At 35.6% G+C, this 27,133-nt stretch overlaps 1 protein-coding gene across 1 annotated transcript in view; it reads left to right on the forward strand.

The window, feature by feature from the left end:
- LOC118185880 (uncharacterized) overlaps nt 1-27,133 on the forward strand; it is a 65,357-nt gene that overhangs the window by 15,836 nt on the left and 22,388 nt on the right. The window contains exons 3-4 of the mRNA XM_035355804.2: nt 17,456-17,612; nt 23,454-23,762. Coding sequence (XP_035211695.1) covers nt 17,456-17,612; nt 23,454-23,762 — 466 coding nt within the window. The remainder of the gene's footprint in view (nt 1-17,455; nt 17,613-23,453; nt 23,763-27,133) is intronic.

The raw sequence follows: 27,133 nt of genomic DNA on the forward strand, positions 1-27,133 counted from the left end.
GAGTTACTACGCCGAATGAGGACCGGTATTTCGCAGTTACTTCCAAAAGAAACAGGCGGAGCACAGCCTCCGACCTGTCTCGTCAGCTCTCTTCAGCCACTGGTACGACAATTTCAAGGCAGACCGTGTACAGAGCTTAGGGGAGATTGGTCTATATGCTCGTAGACCTGTCAGATGCGTTCCACTTACTGCAACTCACTGTCGCCTGTGGTTAGCCTGGAGTAGAGAGCATGCATTGTGGATACCGCAAAAATGGACTTGTGTGATGTTTTCCGATGAGCCCAGGTTTGGTTTGCAGTCTGATTCTCGCAGGACTTTCATATGGAGAGCTCCAGGTACCCGTTACCATCGAGAAAACATCATTGAACGACACCGTTACGGTGGTGCAGGAGTGCTCGTTTGGGATGGAATTATTCTGGGTTCCAGAACTGACCTGCGTGTTCAAATTGGAGCCATGACAAGCCAAATCTATCGGGACGTCATTCTGGAACAACATGTACGTTTGTTTCGGGGCGCCATGGGCACACAATTTGTGTTTATGGATGACAACGTCCATCCTCACCGTGCAAACATCGTAAGCGAATGCCTTCAATCGGAGGATATCACCCGTATGGACTGGCCAGCATTCTCACCGGACCTGAATCCAGTAGAGCACGTGTGGGACATGCTTGGCCGACGAGTTGCAGCCCGTCAACCTCCTCCTACATGTCTACCGGAACTTAGGAGAGCATTGCTTTTGAGTGGTGTAATATCCCCCAAGATCAGATCGATAATTTGATACTCAGCATTCCTAGGCGTTGTACGGACTGTATTGCATCGTCTGGGAGACATACAATGTATTAAAAATCATACCAACCATGTAATATTGGTTTTTTGTAAATAGTTTTTTTTTTGTAATTTGCTCCAGGGAGAAAAAATCGCTAATTTTTTAATAATATCAAACATATAGCATCTTTTTTTGCTCTTTACCTTTTGTTTAATAAATAAGCTTTACAAATAAGTCAAATTTGTTTTGCTTCTAACTCTTCCTTTGCCTGATTTTGCATTATCCTTAATTTATGGACATGAGTGTAATTTCCTGATATAGATGCCTTCTTTTTATATGCGGGCAGAATGAGAAGATTTGATTTATTTGGCAGAAATATAAAAGCAGCATCTTTCAAGATTGCCATCTCAGGTTTCTTTTTGCAAGGGGTGGGACGTATGAGCATATTCTCATTCGGAATATCCAAGCATGAGGAAAGAAGGCGTCTATATCAGTAAATTACACTCATGTCCATAAATTAAGGATAATGCAAAATCAGGCAAAGGAAGAGTTAGAAGCAAAACAAATTTGACTTATTTGTAAAGCTTATTTATTAAACAAAAGGTAAAGAGCAAAAAAAGATGCTATATGTTTGATATTATTAAAAAATTAGCGATTTTTCTCCCTGGAGCAAATTACAAAAAAAAAAAAAAAAAAAAAACTATTTACAAAAAACCAATATTACATGGTTGGTATGATTGTTAATACATTGTATGTCTCCCAGACGATGCTTGATATTAAAAGGACCGTAGTTGTATTCGAGAGACCACTGGATACGAAAGCACTTCCACTTCCCACAAAAGCCACTAGGGTAGATAGACAATCTGTCAACAACATCTTAGATTTCTCGGCATTGTCATTTCCGGCGAATATCGCAAAGCGATTTTCTGCGAAGATGTCTGTTTATTCTTGTCATGGGTACGTTACTAGTAAGACATTTTATGTGGGGTGCCTTACTTGGCTTGGAGTAGATCTTATTTTAGTAACTTTTGCATACTTAAAATTTGATTCCTGGAAATTGAACGGGAAAAGCCTGTGAGATCAAGAAGTTTATAATGAACGTATTCTGTGGCAATTGGATCCGAAGCAAAGTTTGCTCGATTTTGTTTCAAGGTTTATAATGTGTCTTTTCAAGCATTTTTGCTTTTCGTCTAATACAGAAGATAAGATAAATGAAGAAACTTTAAAAACCATGTGTTAAGCTAAGATAGAAAGAGAGAGCTTTGGCAGTCTAGACTCGAAATGTTTTTCCTTCTGCTGATGTTCGTGAAGGTACGTTTGGCTTATTTGCATATGGCACACACGAAGGTACCTTCTTTCGTGGGGGGATTTTCAAAGGAAAACTGGCTCGTTTTTATCTTTCACATGGAAAAAACACGAAAATTAACCATGCAGCGAGGCCGTTCTTCTGGGTTCGAACTCGAATCGAACTACCAGTCTTCAGCATTTTTAACCACTCAACTTGTGAAGCGGCATGTCGGTGGGTGAATTTGGTACTCATAACTAAGAGAAAAGTCGCGCACACTACCTACCGCCAATTTCATGTTTTAGATAGCAATGAGCTTGAAGTAAAATATCACTTCTGGTTGATCGTTTATAAACAATATAACGTTCCTCAATACTTTGTAATAGAATGTCGAGGAACCTAATGAACTAAGTAGCGAGTTGTCGATGAGTTTAAGTAGACAGCGTAGACACGACAAGAGTTAAAATACCCTTACTCACAAAAATGATAACAGATGGCCCCTTTTCGGGCTCACAGGAAAGCCTCCTAGGGCTTTTAAATCAGGATAAGAAAATAAGAAACTAAACTAATATGACTTAGACGAAGCTAGACACAAATATATAACGCAGTTGGCCGTTAGGCTGTGTTCAGACGGCGGCGTAAAGGGCATGAGGCGTAGTCATAAGGGCATAAAATACGGGGATTCCGTTCACACTTGCGAGAACGGGGTGTAAGCCGTGGCCAATCGGATAAGCTAAATTTGCGCATGCGTGGATGTGTCTACAACTTTCCCGCGCTGTTCTCCTGCTCGATTGATTTCCAGCGTTCGCTCTGCTTGTCTTGTGACAGCGAAATCTTCTGTAGAACGCCGCTTCGTTTTAGCTTCGCTCTGATTGGTCGACGCTTATCCCAAACTCGGCGTAAAGTTGAAAACTTTGAACCCTATGCCACGAGCCCTAAACCAGATTTTGTGACGTTGTACAGACTTGCCTTGGCAACGGAGCTCGGCTTTAACCACTTATGCCCTTTACGCCCCCGTCTGAACGAAGCTTTAATTAAGACTAGCCGGCGATGATCAACTGGCATGTACAATGCGGCCAAGCGTAATATATTCAAGAATTTAATAGCCAAAAGGCAAATACGCACCACTGAGAGACTTATAAACACTCTCTGTTTTCGAAGTAAGTAGAATTTCCTATAACTCCTCCTCCTCCTCATTTTCATTCATCGCGATTCTAAAATCCTATTCTGGTAGGGAAACAAGAATTGAAAGGAAAGGGTTTCAAAATTAAAATAACTGTTATAAAATTAAAATACACCTTACACAAAACTTAATTTGTTTTTCCAATAAATAGAAAGGTCTGTAATACAAAATTTCGGATTATACTACAGTGTACAAATTAATTGGGACAAGCGGTTTTTTTTTCTTCTTTTTCTGAGTTGGCTTTTAGATGGCGTCAGCAGGTCCCTCAGAGCAGTTTTATCTGCCTCAATGTCAATTGGTTGTCTTCTTTTGACTGCTTAGAATTGCTTCAAAATTAGCTTAGAACGGGACCATAAATTAAGATTATAGTACGATTTTTAAGCTTGTTTCTGTGAGAAGAAGAGTTAGTTACTTTTGCATACGTTTTTAAGTACGTTTTGCATTCGTTCATTTTAGCATACTAAAATGGATATAAGGACTAGAATGACCGCAAAAATTATCGCAATTAATAATCCCACATCTGTGACTGTAATAACTATTACTTTTGAGGCTGGTGTTGGAAAATCATGCTTTCTCGAATTCTGAGGAGACACAACGAAACTGGATCATTTCCTCCAGAAAAGAATGTTAAATGTGGAGGAAAAGGGAAAACAATTCCAAAATCTGACCCATTCCTGCTCCCAAATGGCATTATTAATACAATAAAAACTAGCAAAGACATCGAAAGGGATTTATTATCTACTGGTATTGATATTCATCTTTCAAATGTACAACTTGCCATATCATTGCTAGTCGGAAGGCGAGGAAGCTTGTTAAAAGACAAATGCTGACAAGTGAAATGCAGCAAAGCGATTACAGTGGAAAGAAAAAAGTACAAATCTTGGACAACAAATGACTGAAAAAAAGGTCATTTTGAGCGATGAGACTCATTTGTTCATCTGCAATTTCACACCTAACGTTGTTAGACGGATTGGATTATTCAATTATGGAAAAGCACACGAGGGCTCTCTGCCTAAAGAGAGGGATGTCTTCGTGGAGGACTTTCTAAGGGAAACTGGCTCGTAAACACGTTACACGTGGGGAAATCCACGAAAACGCCCATGCAGCCAGCCCGATCGTGGGATTCGAACCTCAAACCGAACTACCAGTGTTCAGTGTCTTTACCGCTCGGCCGCTGGTGGGCCTTTCGTTGTTAGACAAAACAAGAGTCAATCGATAAGACCTCAACATATACCACAAACCGTAAAATACTCTCAAAACAAATATTTTGGCGTCTTTTTTTGCGGATGGCACTGGAAATCCAGTTCATTTTGATGGGAGGATGAATTCGTCAAATTATACAGAAATTTTAAAGCATAGGATTGTGCCATTCTCGAAAACCTTTGCAGGGACATGACCTAATTCCATGCCACAGATAACAAATCTGTCAGAAATTTCAGGCTGGAAAATAAAATTATTGGCCTGACAAATTCAATCGGAAATTTTAGCGCATTCTCAAGGGACATCTTAGCAAAATGGATTGTACTACAAAAGCGCGCATGATAAAGAATGTTCTAAAAGTGTGGTTCCATAATAAAGAACTAAAAAATATGTACCAAGACTAGTACAGCCAATGCCTAAGCGTATTTAGAGGTCATGTGTGCTAAAGAAGAACATATTTCCTATAAATTTTATTATTATTGCTATACATGAAGGTATGCACACTGCAGGGGGAAAAAATGAAAATCTGAAAGCTTTCAGATTTTACGTTACGTCCAAAGGGGTGTTTTTTAACTCTTTATGTGCAACCTTTATTTATTAAATATCATGTTCTTCGCCCTTAAATCATAAAATACAATTCAACAGCAATATCGCAAAATAATTTTAAAATGGGCATATCTTTAGAATTTCAGTCTCGTACACCTGGAAATATATATATATTTTGTCCAGTATTGCCATTGCTGGCTTTGAAATCGTTGAGTTTGTAATCAAGAGTTCGTTAAAGTGTTTCAAAATATGAAATCGTTAATAAAACAAATTTCAAATTCCGAATTTGGGCTTCTAGATGCCCATATTCAGTGGAAGATTACATTATTCAAAATTGAACGTTGTTTTATCACAATGGGAGAAAAATGCCTACATTTATGCATATTCTCCATTGTTTAATTTCTTTAAATATAACACAGGGCTCTAATATTAATCGGACCTTTTTCTGAAATGACATTTCAATTTGTTTCCATATTTCGATTCCACGACTCAAATTATGCCTAAATATTAAATTTTGAGAATTTTGCTGCTAAATTTACGGAGAAATTCAAAAATTTATCTTCACGCATTTTTTTCAGTTTTCGCCAAGAATAATTTACTTAGCGAAATTCAATTTACTTAGCGAAATTCTTAACTTATGGGAACCTATTTTTGTTTCCTTTTTTTTCTTTATACAAGAGAGAAAACAGTTATCGTTCATACTTTCAAATAAATTTAGGGCCCACCAGCGGCCGAGCGGTAACGTCGCTGAACACTGGTAGTTCGGTCCGAGGTTCGAATCCCGCGAACGAGCTGGCTGCATGGGCGTTTTTGTGGTTTTCCCCATGTGTAACGTGTATACAAGCCAGTTTCCCTTAGAAAGTCCTTCACGAAGGCATCCCTCTCTTAAGGCAGATAGCCCTCGAGTGTTTTGCCGTAATCTAATAAAACCAAAACCAATCAAATACGTCTAACAAAGTGTTTAAATCACATTTGGCATTATTATTGCTGATAAAAAGTATGCCAAATTTCAAAACGCGCAGTATGTAAATTCATGTATATCTTAGAAAATTTTGAATAAAAAACTCTAATTTTTTGCATGTGTGCCTAGGAATACATGTACTTTAAGATGTTAAAAAAATATATGTTACTGTAGAAAAATTTATAAAAAATATTTAAACATACAAATTTTAAAAATAAATCATAAAAGAAATGTGTGAATTATATTTGGATTAAGCCGAAATTTCGAATTCTGGAAGAAAGAATCAAGTAAGTTTAGTAAAGAAAGATATATTAATAAATATATATCAAATTCAATTAACATTGAGGAGCTAAAGTTTTGAGATAATTATTTACAAACTACCCTGCGATTTTTACAAAACTTGGCATTTTGGCATTATTTGAGTCGTAGAATCGAAATATGGAAAAAGAATTGGCATGTCATTTCAGAAAAAGTCCAATTTTGTGTCAAACTACAGTGGAACAATGCTATATATAACTATAATACACATCATAAGTCGTGCTTTGGAGACATGAAAAAAAGCAAGTTGAATTTAGTCAATCGGCCGAATAGAACGAGAGATATAGAACTGTCCCCCTCTTTTTTTTTTGGCGCAGTGTACATAAAGTACCAAAAAAAATCGCTTTATCCCAATTAACTTGCACGCTATAGTATTTTATTAGATAATACTGGCCATGTGTAGAATTGGCGTTTCTTTTTTTCAACATAATCAAATGTTTGCTCCTTCATTTCGTTTTACTAAAATTTGTATTTTATTGGGCAGTTGAATAACATGTAATTTAACATGTTTTTAATTAAAGAAAATTAAGATTGATATTATATTTAAAATAAACACTTTGAAATGAATACAATAATTTAATTTTCTTCTACGTTATTTCTATAATATCAGCCAATCTAAATTCATTTGGATATGTGTATGTATCCCTCGATATTTAGGTATCAGTCGACAAAGCATTTTGGACAATGCAGTCGACAAAAGCATTTGGAGTGACAGCTGAATAGTGATTACGTGCGTTGCAGCAGGATTAATAAAAAAGAAAGTAGAAGGTTTTTTTCGAATTTGCTGTTTTATTACTTGTGCTTGGCCATCATCAACTGTGCAAAAATTTTGAAGCTCTTCAAATGAAACATTGTTGTAAAGTCATTCTCTTCTACAGTATTATATAGATAAATATCGTGTCTAGATTAACAGAAAAAAGGTTTCTTTCGAAATTTGCTGCTTAATTACTTGTGCTTCGCCATCGTCAACAGTGCAAAAATTTTGAAGCTCTTCAAATGAAACATTGTTGTAAAGTCATTCTCTTCTACAGTATTATATAGATAAATATCGTATCTAGATTAACAGAAAAAAGTTTTTTTTTTTCGAAATTTGCTGCTTTCTTACTTGTGCTTCGCCATCGTCAACAGTGCAAAATTTTGAAGCTCTTCAAATGAAACATTGTTATAAAGTCATTCTCTTCTGCAGTATTACTATATAGATAAATATCGTGTCTAGATTAACAGAAATAGCCGCGATGTGCTCAAACCAACATGAATTACAAACCAAATTTCGATTATTAAATAATGCAGAAACTACGTATATGTACATTCTTCCCATCAAATTCTGAACACACGTGGTTCCCAAATGTATCTCGAAGCTGGGATTTTGAATTTAGTGTTTGTTTTTTTAATTATTTCACATTTTGCTTAAAAACATTAAGAAACTTTTGATTAAAACCTCAGGGACTTAAAAGTGATGTGTTGCCAGTCAGCAATCAACAAATCGAACGATTTAAAGGAGATGTGTTGCCACAGCCAGAAATAAAATATTTTGGTCTTTCACGAGGCTGTATTGTGTGATTCGATAAAGCGCAAGATATTAAGCGTAACATATGTCATTCGATAAAGCGTAAGAGATTTACATTTTCTTTTAAATTTATTCTGTTATTTACAAATCCTGATTTCTATTGTTAATAATTATCAGCTGGACCCATCAGATTACTTTAGTAGATTCATTAAAATCATTATTTATTTATTTTCATATTTATTAGTTTAAAAGGGCTATTAATCACAAAACGGGATTTTGAGTTGCTTCACTTTTAATTGGTTCAGTTTCCATTCAAGTTTGTTGCCTTCGAAATGTAAGTTCCTAATCTGTAAGACAATTTGTCTGTTATAGATTAACAAATTAAACTATTTAAAAGAAATAGATGCAGTTCGGAAGAATATTATTATTATATTTTTTTTTTACTTTTGAATGGATTGAGTTAAATAAAAATGCATTTACTTCACGACATATCTAATTAAAAATATTCCATATCTTTACAGAATTACGTTATATACATACGCTCTTCTGCAAAAAAATGGAAGCACTAAGAAGGACTTTTGCGATCGTGACGAAATTTGGTCTGCAAAATCATCTTGATCGAACATGCAAATGAACAGGAATTGCGATCATAGCACGCATTTCTAGTGCGCAATTCTTAAGGTATAAAACCAGTAAAAGAGACGGAAAATTTCACAGTTCGGCCAAAGCAGTAACAGAGGCGGAAAATTTAACTTTTTTTTTTTGTTGTTGCCATTGTAATTCCGTAAAGAAGCAATGAAAGATGCCATTACGATGATATCGAAAACCTTACAGGTAATTAAATGACTTCAATCGTGGTCCCATTGTAGGGGTGCGTGAAGCTGGGTGGTCATACCGAGCAATAGGCCGCCGCCTGCAGCGTACAGACACTGCTGTGCAAAGATGTTGGCAGGCTGTGCCAACATCTTTTTGCCGACGAAATTTTTTGCCGATTTTTGAAATTGCCGACGAAATGAAGGCTCTAGAAGGTTAATGATCACAAATGCGAGGCAAGATAGGATGATTGTTCGCCAGGCCCGAACCGCCTCAACGGTATCACTACAGCCACGTCTATACCTCCCGTGGCACCGTCCACCATCTCACGGCGCTTATCCGAGGCGGGGTTTACGCTCACAGAGGCCTTAAGACGTTTGCCTTTGACCCCACAACATCGGCGGAGTCGTCTGGAAAGGTGTCGCAGCCGATCATCATGGCTGCCATCAGACTGGCATCGTATAGTGTTCAGCGATGAATCCCGCTTCACTCTTGAAGCAGATGACCATCGTGTTCGTGTCTGGTTCGAATCAGCCTTTGTTTTACAAAGGCATACAACCTGGTGTGATGGTGTGGGGCGCTATTTCCTATGACAGCAGGTCATCTTTAATCATCCTCCTTACATTTGTAACAGCTGAACGATATATTGATAGCATCCTGGGGCCGGTTGCATTACCCTTCATGGCACGTTATCCTGGAGCCATTTTCCAACAAGATAATGCCAGGCTACATAACGCTGGCATATCTCTGGACTGTCTCCGTGCAGTTCATACTCTTCCTTGGCCAGCACGATCACCAGACCTTTCACCCATTGAGCATGTCTGGGACATGGTAGGCCGCCAAATTCGGGCATTACAAAATATCGCAGATCAGGAGCGACAACTGATGAATGCCTGGCAGAATGTGTCGCAGGATGGCATTAGGAACCTCCACCACTCCTTGCCTCGACAAGCATGCATTGCCGCCAGGGGCGGTTCGACCAACTACTAATTTGAACACTCAATGGATGATTGTGAGCCGTGAACAGGTACAATGACCTTGCTTTTTTAATAATTTTATTATCTGTGTGTGAGTCATACACATATTCAATTTCATCAAAAACAACTACTTCCTTCATGGTGCTTCTATTTTTTTGCAAAAGAGTGTATTTTTTCACTTTTCAGGTGTACTCAAGATACATAACGTTCTCATGTTAATATAATTTGTATATTAATCTAATATACTTGATTTATAATAATATCTAATATAATACTAATATATTTACTTGGGCCATCTCTGCCAATAATTTATGCTAATAAATCATACTAAATTTTAAACTAGTTCTTTTGAGCGATTGTAAAACTCTGAAACATTTTTTTTTAAACCGCTAAAGCTATTGGTCACAGAACACGATTTTACGTTTAATTACCTTAAATATCCCCATTATAAATTCGTTTTTCTTTCTTATTTTCAATTCGAGTCTGTTGACATTCGACAAAATGTAAGGTTCCAAATAATCTGCCTGTTATTGAATAACAAACTAAACTATTTAAAAGTAATACCAAAAAAAAAAAAAAAAAAAAAAAAAAAAAATGAAGATAATCAATTGCAGTTCAAAACTATTTGAAATGCGTTTGTATTTTCTTCTGAAATCATCAACCGTATTTCTGTATTTTTAATTTAGCAACTAATGGCAACAGATGTAAAGGAACATAGATATTCTTCCGATAACATTATTCATTAAAAAGCTTTCTTAAGGCAAAGCAAGCACATTCCATTGTATATACTTTCCTATATTGATTACGAACACTTTGTATGACGGGAAAAAATCTTTTATTTCTTGCTTCGAGCAAAGTTTAATGCAACACTTGAGAAATAATTTTATTTTTACGCGTGTTGTTTCTCAGTTGTACCGAAAGCTTCGGAAACTTGATGTCACAAAATCTTCACGAACGCCAGTAAATTGAATTATTTTTAGGAGGCAGAGAAACAAATTTTTATGAAAAAGCTAACACCTTAAGCATGTCATTTTGACCTACGTGAATCATTTGTGTGAAGTGAGATAAAAATCTAAAAAAATTGTTAAAAGGCATACACAAATTTATCGCACTGATAAAAATGGAAATTCGTTTCGAATGTGAAAATATTCCAATAAGAATTTCCATTTCTTAATGCCTTAGGAGAGAATGGTTTAGAATTGTATCGAAAAGTAGAGGGAAAAAACAGAGAATTTCAATTTTAACAGCTGTAGTTTAGTTTATGTTAGGAAAGAAAATAGTAAGAAAAACGGATTTTGGATTTATTTGAATGAATAAGGGATGCAGAAATAATTCTGGCAGTTTTCGAAGTCTCTAAGCACATTTTTGAATTTTTATTCAATTTTAGTTTGAAAAGGTGTTTCTTCTTCTTAAAAAAATGAAAATTTTATGCTGATTATTAGAATTTATTATGCGTTACTACCACAATATTGTTTCTTGTATGAAGTCTCAGTTGAACTGAAAATTTAAAAACCTGCTATAAGTTTCGTACAAAAATTTCCAAAGTTTGAATAATAAATAAAAACTATAATGCTGTATCTCAAACTGGTATTTTAACAAGATTGAACAGTTAAAAGAAAAAGATAGTCTTTACGCTTAGAAAGAGGTATATTATTTTTGGTTTACAGAGTGCATTCATGCATTTTTAGAACGATTTCGGTAAAGAATTAAAGAAAATAAAATGTTTTGCAATTTTGAGATAAAAATTTCTGGCAACAGCTTACTATTTGAAATGAGAAATATTCTCTGCTACTTTAAAGTTTATCGTTCTTTCAAAATGTCGCACGTAAACAAGCTGTGAATTGAAAGACAGGTTTCTGTACTTTCCAAAGAGAAATATTCCTGTTCCGTACTTCAAAAACATTGTGAAATGCCTGTCTTAAAATTTCGAAGTGCAAAATAAATAACATTATTAAACGGAAAAAGAAAATCATAACTTTTACAGGGAAAGAAAACCCCAGACGAACACCCGAAAATCGTACGGACAATAAATCGTAGCAACAATAAATAATAAACCAACGTTTACTACTTAAAAGGGATAAAAAAATAGTTGCTTTATGCCGAAACATATGGCTCAATGCAGAACAATTCGCAGAACCCTGTATGAAAACTTTTTAGCAGGAGATAAATGGAAATACACTGTGACTTTTGATGAAGCATGGGTTCACCTTGTAGAGACATTAGGTTATTTCGAAGCAGGAAAAATGAGCAATGTCCTTGCCGGGATTCGAACCACGAACCTCTCGGATACGCGCCGAGCGTGCTGACTACTACACTACGAAGGCATGCTAAGAAGGCGGGAGAAATACATTATTACCTAAATGAGTGCACCAAAATAAACATCTATTTATAATCGAAAACAAAGAGAAAAAAATTCACATACTTCGTTCCGCCAAATGCAAAGAACAGTAAGAAATTTATGATTGTCTCAGGATTTTTTTCCAGTGGGAAATTAAAAATAAGAAGAGTGGAAAAAATATGAAAATCATCTAAACGTACTGTGAGGCTTTTGCGCCTGATATTTACAAAAGAAATTCTAATTCTTTATACCGATGACTTTCAAAAAATGAAACTTCATTAATACAAAGAAGCAACAAGTATTACTTCGGGAAAAAAAAAAAAATCTACTGCATTTTTTGAAAAAATGAAGCCTGACACAGGTATTGCATATACATCTTTTCAATGTATTTCTGCAAAGTCATTTAACGTTTCACGTATGGACATATAGGTGATCAATTAACACTTTCTCATAGTATTATGATACTTGATATGTCTAATTAACACTCCAAACATTGTCGCAGAGCTATTACCCACCTTGGAAAGAACCTCTTTGGCAAGATGAACTTATAGCTTCACATTATCAGTACCTCCTATTAGTGTTTGTAAGAAATATCAGATCAAACAACTTTGCTCTACTTTATGGAGGTTCAGTTTTGCTGTTTACAGAATCAAGCAAACTGCATTGTTCAGTACGCACAAGTCAATAAGGACACCGCATTAGAATGACGGTTTCTGTACTTAAGGTCTGTAGTATGAGCCATTCTGTAGCTAGCTGGCATGCCTTAGGATACTGATATTCAGTCCGAGTGTTATCTTTCTGAGGTGTATATTATTTTCACAAATAGCTATTTTTATTTTTTAGCCTTTTCTGACATCTCTTGTTTCTCTCACATTTCCTCGCCAAGATGAAAATGAGTTAGGGTGAATGAGAGTACATTCAAACTGAAGTAGCAATAAATGTCATAAGTTAGTCAATAAGTGTTTTGCTACTGAGTGCACATGTTGTTTCTACCAGCTGTTTGAAATCTGAATCTCGGCTTTGCATTCTTACTGCCAAACTTTAATACTGTGCCACCAGTGTAGGTTTCTGAGTCAACTTGCTACACTATTAATCCAAAGGAGCAATTTTTCTTGAAGGACTATCAATTCCGTTTTGGCATCTTGCATTGGTTCACTATAAATGTCTATTCATTTTTCAGATTGTTTCCATCAAATATTATAGACCTGCATATTTAAAGAAATTAAATAATGAAGAATCTGCATAAATATATGTATGTTTCTGGCATTGGGATAAAACTTTACCTAGAGCCATCAAATTTTGAGTAGTGAAATCTTCCATCAAATTCGGAATTTGAAATTTCTTTTATTATCGATTTTATATTTTGTAACACTTTAACGAATTTTTCATTAAAAAACTCAATGATTTTAAAGCGAGCAACGGCAACACTTTAGGGGGTCAAAACATTTTTATATCTCCAGTGTGCGAGACTGTGTATCGTGGAAATTCTAAAGCTTTGCTCATTTAAAAATTACTTTGCGATACTGCTGTTGAATTGAATTTTATGGTTTAAGTGCAAAGAACGTGATATTTAATAAATAAAGGTAACACACAAAACATTAAAAAACTCCCGTTTGGGTGTAATGTAAAATCTGAAAGCTTTCAGAATTTTTTAAAAATTAATTTTTGTAGTTTTGAACTACTAGCTCATCTTTTAATTTAGTTTAGTTTACTTTTATCTTTAGTTTATTGCCACAAGTGGGTGGTGGATTTATAAGCATAAAGAGTGTACCGTTTATAAATAACTGAGTTCAATTAAAGGGTATTTTACATCCTTCCCAACTGCATTCATCTATGCCCGTTGGGAGCAGCCGGGTCGCTGGCCGCCGTCGTTTGTGGTTTGATGGAGGAAGTTCCATAGCCATAGGACAGTAATGTCAGGTGGGCGGGCTTCTTCTCATTTTGTACCCTGTTACTCGGCTTCATGAGATCAGTTTTTTTTTATGCTTTTATGTTGGTATTGTGCATTTTCTGCTTTACAAATGACTGAACTATGTTGTTCCTATCTTCTGGTCAAGTTATTTATATTTAGAATGGTTAAGGTAAAACTGCGTATTTTTACTTAATCTGTATGCAATAGTTTTAGAATTATCAACAATTTAAAAGTTTTTTAAGTGCGGCTGAGCCTAATTTTTTTTACCGTAGCAGCTATATTTGTTTACATTCAAAACTTAGCAGAATAATGAGTTAAGTCAGTTTCTGCACCTTCAGTGTCTTTTTGCTGAGTGGGACCAAAAGTAAACTTTCAGTTTTGTGCATCGGGAAATCTGCTTTTTTTGCCCGCTGGTGCTTGGCTTTGCGTAGGAACTTTAATTTAATAGTATATATTTTTTAAAAAATTTTTTAACTGCATTTGATTTTTTTATATTTTTTTATATTTTTCTATATTTTTAATAAAGATATTTTAAGGTTTTATGTATTTTTGCCTTGCCGCGAAGAACTGAACTGAATTAATTGAATGAGAAATATATCTAATGAAATTCGAGGGAATAAGTTTAAATGAAATGCAGCAAAAACTGCGTATAATTTTATATCCTGTATAAGGATGACATGTGTCCACATCAGGTATTTTAAAATTCTTTCTCGAAATCGTTCTGACAATGTTAATCGAAATGTGTAGTACTATTTAGTGGCTATATAAGTAGTTATTGTAGGTTATCACATGAAATGTCATATACTTTTATGCGCTTGTATGTTAGAATACAATTTCTTCTGAGCAAGTCTAGGGTTTTCCTTATTTTGCATAACAAATTATTTTAAGTTTGATACCTTTCCTGAACTTCTCATTTTCCTCTCGCATTTCGTCGACAGAATGCAAATTTAAAGAAAAGTGAAGTAAGTATTTAAACGGGTGAATGTTGTAGCTTATTCAGTGCGGTTTTCGCTAGCTAACGCACGTTACGAGTCCGTTCTTGCTGTTACGCAGAGCTGCTGATAGTTCTTTTCGGCCATTTAAGTAATTAATTTAATTATCACGCTGAGTAGATTGTCGAGTCAGCCTAGTTAGTCGTAACTTGAATTGTTAGTCCAGCCCTACGCTTTGAATTTATTGTGTAACGATTCTTACGTTGCACCGCAAGGTGTCGGCGTTATTATAAGCACAAAGTAGGTGCCTTTTTCTGTTCAGAGTTTCACGAATAATAACGGATTATTTTTACTCATCTTCGGTGCTGGTATTCTTTACGCCTGTGCGAGAAATCGCCATGTTCCTTAGTGGGATCTAGTAGAATTTATGTTACCAAAGAAAGTACGATCCTACACTGGGATACTCTCGAATTTGTGAAAACTTGTTACAAAAAGCTTCTATTAATCCCTGGAGGAAGGCCTGAATGGCATCTATTGCATTTGCTGGCATGTTGGGGAGGGGAGTAGCTGTGACTGCGTGGCTGCTACGTCTAGGAACGGATATTACAGGGGTGGCCAAGCTCCTTGATAGTCCGAGCCATTTTTCAAAATTTGAATTTTTTCGCGAGCCGCAATTAAATGCGTATTTAAAATGTATGCAAAAAAGGTATTAAAAAATTTTTTTTTACAGAAATTACATTTATCGAAAACATATAAATAAAAGTACAAAATATGTGTATTAAATTTAAATGTTAAAAATTAAGCACATTTATTTTACTTTTCTTGATAATTCTTTAAAATTCGGTGAATAATTGGTGACAGCACTTCTCAGTAATTCCTTGAGATGCTGGTTAGTTAATATTGGTCGGTGTTTGGATTTCACGATATTTTTAAAGAGGAATAAAAGGATTCAAATAAGTATGTTGTTCCGAATATTGAAATAATTCGACAAGCAGCCTTTCATGATACTTCAATTCTGGCACAAATTTTCGAAATTCAGTCATCGGCGTCGATTTATATTTTAATTGTAGAGCTTGATTCTTCTTGCATCTCTATTAATTCTAATTCACCAGATGCTTTTTGGGTCATAATTAAATTGGAAATGGAGAACTTACCTTGAATTATGTTAATTTCAAATGGATTCAGGAAAAAATCAAGAGACGATGGACGGAAATGAAATTTGTTACAACGTTGCACTTAGGCTTTCACATTTGTTGTCTGTAATTTAAAAGACATTTTGAAGCACATAAGGAACGATAGCAATTTTTTTAAATATAATAACACAAAAATGAAAAGGGAACTGGGGTACGTTTATCGAGAGCCACAAGTAATCCTTCAAAGAGCCGCATGTGGCTCGCGAGCCTCAGGTTGGCCACCCCTGGGATATTACATGGACTCCAAAATGTTTTTAAAGAAAATCGAGATATCCGTGTGATGTCCGTTGAATGTCAGAGCAGACGTTTAATTTCCAGTGAGTTAGTAAAAAATTCTGAATTTCCAACATGAACGTTCATAAAACTGAAGCTCTCCTGAGGATAATTATGACAATGATGTTATGCCATCAAAGTGGACAGATTCAATGCATCTTCATGCTTGCAATCGTGCACATTTCAATGAATATTTAAATATGCAATTTCCTGTAATATTCTGTATATTAAAATTTTCAGTACATGACATTGCGGGAGCAGTCTTGTTAGTTTTGCATCTGTTGAGTTTTACATTTCTATTTATTCTCTGAAATTTTACCTCGAGATAGACCTCGCCAATGACCAGAACTTTAGAATAGGACTGAATCATTTGGGAGTAATTCGTTACAATTTTAAGACATTACTTCAATTATGGAGGAAGAAGCATGGAAAATTAGGAATACCCCGGCTGGGATTCGAATTTCGCACCCTCCGACTGGCTAGCCGGACATGCTACCAATTACACGCCGAAAGCCCGCAGTGGTAAAGGAGAATAAAATTTCTTGCACAGTAAATGTACAGAAAACGCTTTCAGTTATTTTGTGTTTCGGTACGGGCTGGAACATTTTGCTGACAGTTGCTTCTGTTAACAATCCTCTGTCTGATTTTTTTTTAGATTACTACGAGACTGAAGCAATACAACAAAACTAAGATATAGTATGTCACGTGGATTTGTTACCTTTACCTTTCCGTAATATCCATCTGTAGAAATAACTGGTGACGATACAGAATTTTAAAACGCATCGGAAGAGAATGTCGAAGTGAATGTAACATCAAATAAAAGTCTGAAAGCTTTCAGATTTTACAGTACGCCCAAAGGGACGTTTATTTTAACTTATCACAATGCGAGAAACATAAATGCATTTATGCAGATTATTCATTATTTAACTTCTTGAAATAAAATACAGGGCACTAATATTTGGTGGCAACAATTTGAAAAGTGAACCGACATGTATAGAGAACCAACGCAAAATGCCAAAACGAAATGAATAGCCCTTCTGGGCTAAAGACCTTTGGGCGAAAAATATTCACGCGTGTTTTGCCGATTGCTAAAACACCCAAACAAATGATCAACGTAAAAAATATGTAGATTTTTAAATGAGTTCCTCTACCTTTAATAGCTTTCTCAGTTCAGTTGTTTTTCTCAATTGTAATAGTACATGAGATGATACAAATTTGTAAATTTGTTATAGCAGCAATTTCCTTTTTCAGCTCTTATCAATTCACCGGGGAAGAAATTTTCATTCCTAAAGCCTCGATGACTGTGGACGTGAGTCGAGTTCAGAGTTCTGAAGACATTCTACTACATACTATGGGAGGCGCAGGAGTGAGCATTGGCGTCCTTGGATTGATTAGCGTCACACCCAAAGTAAATCTTTAATTTGAATTGAAATTTCTTAAAAATTAAAAATAAAATAACGAAATTATTGGCATTGCAGGAAACCAGGGAGATGGAAAAGTGGATCTAGTAAAATTATTTCTTTTAAGCAAACCAAAAAGAATTTTTCTTTTAGACGTACCTAGAATCATTTTCTGCAAAAAGCCTGAGCTCTGTGAGAGTTTTTTGCGGAAGTGTTAATATGATAGAATAACTATGGCAACTGGAATAAGAAGAGTTTCGTTGCTAGACTGCAGGATTTTGTTACAGCAACTAAAGTTATGTGAGGTGTTTCTTTTTAACGTTCCAAGGCCTTTATGCCAAGACTAATCTAGAGAAATCAGCTAAACGCAGAAAACATAAATGATGTCATTTTCAACTTCCGCGAAGCATCGTTCGATATCTATCTATGTTAGACTCACCAAATATATTTGACAGATAAATTTGAAGACATTTGCAGTCCTAGCCAATCGTTGGAAGACAATCGGAATGGCCACTTGCAGTTTTAGTGCATCTGTTGTCATTTACCAAGAACAGTCAGAGTGATTAATACTGGAGCTCAGTGGCAGTAACGCTGAACCTCTCTGAAAGCATTCTGGAACCATCTAAAGACCTCGCTGTGATCGCAGTGCATTAATGTATCGTGCCACTGATAATGGAGAGCGAACATGGAAAAGCGGAAGTTTCGAATTAGCCAAACATTTGAGTGAGATTAAATATGTGTAGGGTTAGCCTTACACGATATCTACGGCTTGACCCGAACTGCCTGAAGTTTTGCAGATGAGAACACAGTTACGATGCTTTGGATTTTTGACAATGATAAATGGGATGTTTAAGTCCGGATATATTTATTTTTTCATAAGGATTTCGGGACTTTTACGCCGGTCAGCCATTGTTCAAAAACAGCGAAGTCTAGTTTAGTTCATGTTCGGATATAAAGTTTACATTCGGATACATATCTTCATATATGAATATAAAGGTGTCGACAGCGTAATGAAGATCGGTTTCTAACTTGAAACAGAAACCACGAAAAGTAGAGTACGTTTGTGCTGTGCCATCATAGCAAGCAGAATTTGTTTTGCAAGTAGAAGTTTTTTAGATATTTGTGGTGGTTCCAAAATTCATCTAACAGCTAAGTGTGTAGGAATCCCGTGAATATAAGCGAATATTCGTTTTAGTTCAGGTACAGATACTTAAAACTCAAGAAGGGTTAATTACCCTTTATTTCTCAAAATAAGAATTGGACAGAGGGCTCCTTACTCAGAGCGTACAGCAAAGCCTATACTTGGGCGTTAACTCAGGAGTAATAAGAAATAAAATGTAACTAATGCTTAACTAAAAAGATATACCAGAAGCTATCAAAATTCTAAGGAGTTGGCTCGTAAATATCACCTAGACTGGCGAAGCTATCAAGGGCCTGAAATACGGCCGAGCGTAGTAATAGCTTAGAAAGAGTGTAGGCACAAGGCAAACTCGCGCTAGTCAGAATCTCTGGCTCTCTGACGAAGTCAGTGGAACTTCGACTTAAGTACCGCTGAATCGTAAGCTGAAATTAGGAGGGATAGGAAAGTAGCTCTAACTAAAGATAACTGTTAAAAACTTAGGATAAACCTCACAGGTTTATATTGGTCCTCCAATATATCCTTACAGGTTTATATAGCACTCTTTTTTAGGGCACTAAATTTCAACATCCAATAATGCAGGGTGTCCAAGAATGTTTACTGTTGTAAGGTTCTTGCGTCAACTAACCAGTTATTATGATTTCGATTTTTACTATAACTTCTTCTTTCCGTGTTAGTCAGCAGAATGCAAATTAACCTGTATATAATCTGAGGGTTTTGAATCTGAGAGAGTATCTGGCATTCGCGTTTATTGTTAATTCCACCAGCATTGTTTAAAAGTGATATTCCAACTTTGGCATTCTCGCTAGCAGATGCTTTAAACTTACGCTCCAGTAAAATAACTAAGCCAACTTAACTATTTCTTATTTCGCGTCAAGGAACATGAGGCATATGTTAGAAAAAAGGAAACAGAGAAGTCTTCTGTTGCTCAACATTGTTGGTCCGAAAATCCCACTTTCCCTTTTTCTGCTGTCAAAATTATTCAAAAAACATCTTCCATTGGAGAACTGGATTTTCTAGAGGCATTTCACATTAAAAAAAATCTTTCTGTTCTAGTTAACGATCCTAATTCCAATCCATCTTTGTCTTCGGCCTTTAAAGAAATTACGTTTTAGTTCTGGTTTCATCGACAGATGGCGCCACTTTCTTATTCTTGTCCAGGCTTTATCTTATCTAATCATTATATCCTATCTCGTTCATTTTCGGTTTTGCAGCTGAGGATGCTGGTTCGGTAAAACCATCGAAACTAGCCCTGTGAAAATTTTGAAAATATAACGCTGATTTTTGTTGTTTGACTTCTGAATTAGTATTTCTTATTCTGTTGAATGTGTAGTCTTAGACCACGTTACCTTCGTCAGAATTTAATTGTCTCTTATTGCTTGTGTTACGGAGCAATACCTGTGTGAGCATATGCGAAGTTCTCGCGCTCCGTCCACTTTTCTATGTCCTGTCTCTTAATGCTTAATTTGAATAGCCACGCGTGGCGGTTTTTCTGTGGCACAAGTTTGTGCCGTTACATTTAATTTTTGACTAAAATAAAAGTTAATTTAAACCTTCTCCTGTGTCTAGTCTAGTAGGATTTGCAGGATTTTAATCTTTAATTCCACTTATCAATAGTAAACCTACACCTTGATTACAAAATATGAAACGCTCAAGATAATGTACAGCTGAAGAATTTGTACTTAGGCAGCTGAAGAGGATTGCTCTCTATTTATATCATCTAAACTAGTCCTGCAAAATTTGCAAACATTATGCTGATTCTTGTTGTTTAACTTGTTGTAAACCTTGTGTACTTGTGTAACTTGTAGTAAATCGTTATTCGGCCTGTTATTTTAATCTAAATCATAGTGAAGATATTTAACCAACTTTCACATGTGCACCCCTGGTAGCACGCAAAATATCCAATGAATAGTCAATTTCGCGCCTCACATTCTTAAACATTTCTGGTGTGATCGCGTGAACGACGTCTGTAATTCGTTTTCGCAAGACCAAGACATCAGGAACTGTTGTGTGTTATATGATGTTCTTAACGTACTCCCAAAGAAATAAATCTGAGAGGGAGGGGGTTATGTCAGGAGAAATATGTGGCGGTAAACTGAATACTCGTTGGATATTCTGCGTACTACTTAGAATGTACACGTGGAAGTTTATTAAATATTTTCAATATGAATATAAACTTTGAAAGTTTGAGGCCATTTGAGGTCAAATATAAGTTTTGTTATGAGCGAGGTTATGAGTTATCATATTTTGTACTCAGAGTAAATATTTATGGATACCCCGTGAGTTTGTAACAGAGTTTGGAAATGTTCACAGGTTACAAAACAAACTCTTAGCCAGCTTTTGAAGCAAAAATAAAGAAAGACTATTAATTAGGCGATTTTTTAGAATTTTCTCTTTAAATAACCGCTTGGGCGACCGCACTGATTCTAAATGGATAAAAATCAACTTATAGGCAACAAAATAGAAACAGCTATTAACAATGAGCAAAAAATATTTTTGTAAACAATCATATTGAAGTCTGGAGTCAAGTAGCAGATTCGGACCTACAATTTTTTAGAGAATGAATATCCTGAAACATGTCATAAGAAGGTGAAAAACAAAACAAGACGATAGCCTTTTTTCCCCCAATGGCGGGCACTTGACTTTAACGGCATTGCCCACTTCTGAAGTCAGAAGGGCTGCTTATTTTATTGTGGATGCACCTAATAGACGACCACCCTAACCTCCTAAGAAGGGACAGACAATTTTACGTCCAAATGCCTTCTCCGGGATTCGAGCCCGTGCCTTTCGGTATCGCAGTCAGGCTTCCCTAGCCACTATACCGTCTGGGCGGCTGCAAGACGATGTCTGAAACAGTTCATCAAATGTCATACAGGCAGAATTTTCAGACCCGGGAAAAATGTATTTTAAACACCTCGATTGTCATCATATAGCTGAGATGCAATGCAGAAATATAACTCAAATAAAATTTTTACACTTAAGCAAATTTCAGATGTTGGGTTGGATTACTTGATCATTAAAAATCATACGAGAGCAATTTGTCCAAGAGAAGGGATGTTTCTTTAGATGTCTTCCTTAGAGAAGATGGCTCATATGCAGTTATACGCAGGGTTGTAGGATCGTGTTCTCTTTAGTAACATAAACTTTACTCGATCCTACTAAGGAACCTGGCGACTTCTCGCACAGGCGTAAAGAAAAGCAACACAGAAGAAGGGTAAAAATAATCCTTTATTATTATTCAAACTCTGAACCGAAATGGCACGTACTTTGTGCTTAGAATAACCCGATAACTTGCGGTGGAACTTCAAAATCGTTACACAATTAATTCAAAGCTAAAAGTAGGGGTAGACTAACACTTTAAGTTGAGGCTAACTAGGTTGACCCGACAATATACCCGGCTTGATATTTATTTAAATGGCCGAACAGGCGTGTTAGTTACTCCACGTAACAGAAAGGACAGACTCGTAACGTGTGCTGGCTAGCAAACACACGCTTTGAATTAAACTCGCAGATTCATTCATTTAAATACTCACTTCACTTTAAATTAGCATCCTGGCGAGGAAATACGAGGGGAAATTGAGAAGTTTAGAGAAGGTAACGAAAATTTGAATACTTGGTTAATTAAACTAAGGGGAACCCTACAGGGTAAACTAAGAAAATGCTCATGAGCTAGCTCGTCCACCAATATACAGCAGATTTACTTCTCAAACACTGATGACGACCACTGATGGGCATTTTTTATAAAGTTGTATCTTTCGCAACCATATGGAGTCACACCAGATGCAGAGATATTATTTCGAATTTGTAGCTATTGAAAATTTACAATTGTAGAGTTATTTATAAAATTATTACAGGTGAAAATACTTCTATCAATCAAAAGGACATAATTTCCAAAATCAGTTCCGCTTATAATAAGCATGGTTAATTTTTCTAGGAGATTTTAAAATCGAACAGGGTTTCGGCATAATGGTCAACTTGGAACCAAACTGAAAATTAGTTCAGCCTATTTTCCAGTTAATGTCTAAAATAGTTCGTTTTGATATCCCCACCTTTCATGACAATGGTCAAAGAAAATGTATGGGTTCATCATTGTAAGGATCGTCAGTTATAAATAAAAGAAAGTTGTGCTTTTCCAGAATGGCAACATCAGAAGAGAAAATGACGGTGATTTAAAAAATAGAGAGACAGTACTGTCAATAATTTACGGAAGCAGAAATGAACGCTGCTTACCGTATTTGTAGTCAATCTCCTTCCATCTTTATAACTCTTTGTAAATAGTAAAAATTGTTGTGCTAAAGGTGTTTGTTAAATTAAAAGCCAAACGACTGGATTTATAAGTTCATGTGACGGAATCCTTCCGTCAGGCGTCCACCGCGAAGAAAGTTCTACTATCATGTCACGACCCGCACTGCAACATCTCAGTCAAGGGTACGGCTGTGTAGAAAATTATAAAGAGAAAAGAATGCAGATGTTTTTCAATTTTAGTTACATTGATGTTAAATCTCCTGTGGAGCCACCGATTTTTATGTTTTGCTTTGTATTTTTTTTAATGTTTTTTTTTTTTGGTTGAATAAATTTGCAATGTTCAAGAAGATGAATGATTTTTAACGTGATTCTTGATGAATGTTCCTTGAGGTATTTCATGAATGCTTAAATCTTGCTTTCTAAATCACACATAATGCAGAATATTTAATCCTTGATAACTTTACAGGTTAAAGTAGCCGTTACTACGAATACTAATCGAAAGACGCTTAATCTCATCAGCAGCTACGAGATGACAAAGGGAGTCATAACTCTGCAGAATGCCAAACCGAAGACTGTGGTAAGCGACGACAGCGCCCTTTTCCTCAGCGAAATCGAAATAGGTGGCAACGAGCTTCTTCTTGTCTCACTCGAGTTCGAAAGTGAGAAGAAGAAAGTAGAAGTGGAAGTATCGGTCACCTTCAAGATCCTGTTCATAACCATATCGGCTAAACTGAAGCACGTGCATCAAAATTTTAAATCCAAGGCCAAAGTCAGGGTAAGTATCTACATCTAAGTAATAATAAAATAGAAAAGTAATAATATTCTAGAATTTTACGAAGTATATTTTACGCATTTTCAGACGCTGTTTCGAAAGGTACGAGACGACGATGCATAATAAGAAAAAATTTGTATTGTTAGATGAACGATTTATATTACCACATTGAAATACAACTTAAGCGTCATTGCTTAGCAGTGGGACCTGTTGAGATCTAGGGCACCTTTATTTGTCCTTCAGCACTGAAAAGAAGATGGACAACAAGTACACAGCAAGAAAATTTGGTTGCTTTAACACTTTTGAAACAAACATTCATTTGACTGAGCGAATATTACAACCATGCACCTCTACAAGAATTATATCAAATCATCGAAGAATTAAAGTGAATCCAAATTTAACGAACGTTACTCCAAGTTTCATTTTTCTGTTCCGAGGGATCGGAAACTACGAGTATAATTCGAATATGCTATAAACAGGACACCAAATTTATACTTTCAGTGTTATTGGAAACGACCAAGTAGGATGTTTTTTCAGTATATATCAAAATTTGATCCCACTGTGACAGGAGCTGCATGTTCTGCAGGTTGATTTGTATTTAATGTTTTGAAAAATCTCTAATAGTTACTATGCTGTTTATGTACTGTGTGTCGGGTTTTCAATTAATCACTTGATTCAGTACAAGTGCAACAACTACAACTTTTGATGTTTTCAACCGATGCCTGCAGACTACATTCAGAGGAAATCTTAAGCATCATTGTTGAGAGGATAAGAGGTCGTAAGCAAACTCCAAATAACTTCTGAGTAAAATAAAACTCGAAACGGGAGCAGAGAATTAAGAACGCTTGGGAAAGGATGATGCTTGGTTGCAAACTACAGTACTTGGCTGTATGGGAACTACAGTGGCTGCGTGGGGTTGGGAAACTTGAGGCTTCAATTAAACCAATATGCTGAATATGTTGCTTATATTAATTTAGAAGACATACTATTCCAAATCTATTTGCGAATTTGACAGAGCGTCAAGCAAGGTGTTTGACGACGCGGTATATTTGCAATGCAGTTCATCAAAAGTGTCGTGCAAAGATGCTACATAACATTTGATTCTTTGGAAAGCAATCAAGAGGTATAAAGCTTTCATTTTATCTTTTAAGTGCTTTAATATTGTACTTCAATCAAGTTATACTATTTAAATAGTAAGAGGTTTCGTTACATTATGATAGTCACTCTTTTTTAGCGTTTTTCGAGTAGTTCTGAGTTCTTCTTGGATTGTTTTACACCAGCTTTTGAAACATTGTTATAGAGCTAGTCAGAAAGAGTTTTACACCAGCTTTTGAAACACTGTTATAGAGATAATCAGAACCAGTTTTACACCAGCTTTTGAAACACTGTTGTAGAGTGATTAGGATTTTTTTTTAGGAGAGGTGAAAAGTGAGCAATGTCCTCGTCTGGACTCGAACCTGGATCTCTAGAATATGCGCCGAGTGTGCTACCGTTACACCACGAAGGCATGCAGAAAGGAGGGAGAAAATACATTATACTGCTAAAAAGAAAGCCTAGATATTATACAATTTATCAACCATAAACTATCTTTTTCAACGTATAACTTTTCAAAGCTGTTTCGTCACTTCCCAGTGATGATGATCGCAGAGTTCCGTAAAATATTATGAATGCAGAATTTCTTGAAGTTTGGCAATGATAAATGCAATTGAGAATTTCGCCTGATAAATAATAAAAATGATCTAAAGAGGTGACTTCGTTTACAAAACTTCTGTAAAAAATAGTAAAAAATGATACTATGGCAATACGAAAAAAGATGAGAACATTTTTCCTTTTTAGGGAATACTGCAAATCTTCTGCTATTTTATTTGATGAGGCGAAACGGAATCTAAAAATTTCAGAGGGCGGGAAATTCCAAATTTCTGCGAAGTTGAAATCTTACTCCTTAAATGAAAATTGTATATTAAGGAAATAAGAAATAAAATGTACTTATGACGCTATAAAAATTTTTATAATATTCCTCTTTGTTCTGTAGTAAGCATTATATAGAATGAGCAGTGTAATAAAACAAAAATCAGAAATAATAGAAGAGTCTAATCCAATTAGATCTGAAGAAAAGTGTGAAAGAATTTGTTAATGCTATTTATGATAGAAGTTTAAATTTTAACTTAGATCAGAAAAAAGAAAAAAGAATTGCCGTTAATTAATTAACAGAAATTCTTTGCGAGACTACAGGTTTTAACTAGACTTTAATGCAATTAATTATCTTCTTAAAATGAGTTTTATTCTTAACGCTAAAGTACGTTAAAGAAGGTAATTTATACAAGAAACAAAGCTGAAAAATCAGCAAAGTGAAGAACTCATTTCGCAAATAACTGAAAAAAAAGCAATTCGAGCTAAAGTGTATTGCAAACGTAATCATCCTAAAAGGCGAAAAAAGAAGAATGTTTTAAACTATTACTAATTAGTTTAATATATTTTTAATTAATAGTTCTTTATAAATGCAATATTAAATAAAAATTTTTCTGAATAAAGAAATGTTTTTCGTTTAGTGAAAAGAAATAAAAGTAAACACATTAATGTGGTAGCAGAAAATAAGAAAATTATATTGAAATATAGGAAAATTGCATGTGCGGGGAATAACATTGTTATATCGACTATTAATTAAACATTATATAAGTTAAGCCAGAAGTATTAATTTAGAATTCAAACAACAAAAATCAGCGTTATATTTGCAAATTTTCACAGTAACGCTGATTTTTGTAGTTTGAATTCTAAATTAATCTTTGTTCGACGTGTTCTTTTATCTTAAGCCAGAAGTGTTTGGCTTGTGTAAACCTAAGTTGGGCAGTTGTTACTTTTTGTGTTCAGATAAAAGGGTCTTATACACCCTTCTTCTGACTCTTATTTTATTTCACAAGACTACAGGGTGTTCGGGATAAATTTGACATATTTATAATTGATTATATTTTTCCATAGGTTGGAGGTTTTGACACACACTACTCGTCATTTAAAAGTTTGGACTCTTCTTCATTCATATACAAGATGTCAGAAAGGATGGATGACTGGAACCCACCTGAATCATGGAAGAGAATAACTTGCATCATGATGATTCGTGCCGGCCATCAAAATAAGGATATTATGACTGCTGCCCAATGCTCCCTGAACACAGTAAAAACAATCAGGCATGAACTACAGACTTGCAATGGTGACTACGGGGATGTAGCAAGAAGAAACTTCCCTAGCAGACGATCTGATTGCGTTCGTACAGCAGAATTTCTCGCAAATCTGCAGGAACAGGTGTTGAAGAAGCCCGGCATCAGAATTCGGGCTTTGTCACGTGAAATGAATGTTGCAGCCTCTACTATGAAGCTTGC

The sequence above is a fragment of the Stegodyphus dumicola genome, chromosome 2 (genome assembly GCF_044657685.1).
Source record: "Stegodyphus dumicola isolate Sdum_Otavi_A_Nest chromosome 2, ASM4465768v1".
NCBI classification, from domain to species: domain Eukaryota; kingdom Metazoa; phylum Arthropoda; class Arachnida; order Araneae; family Eresidae; genus Stegodyphus; species Stegodyphus dumicola.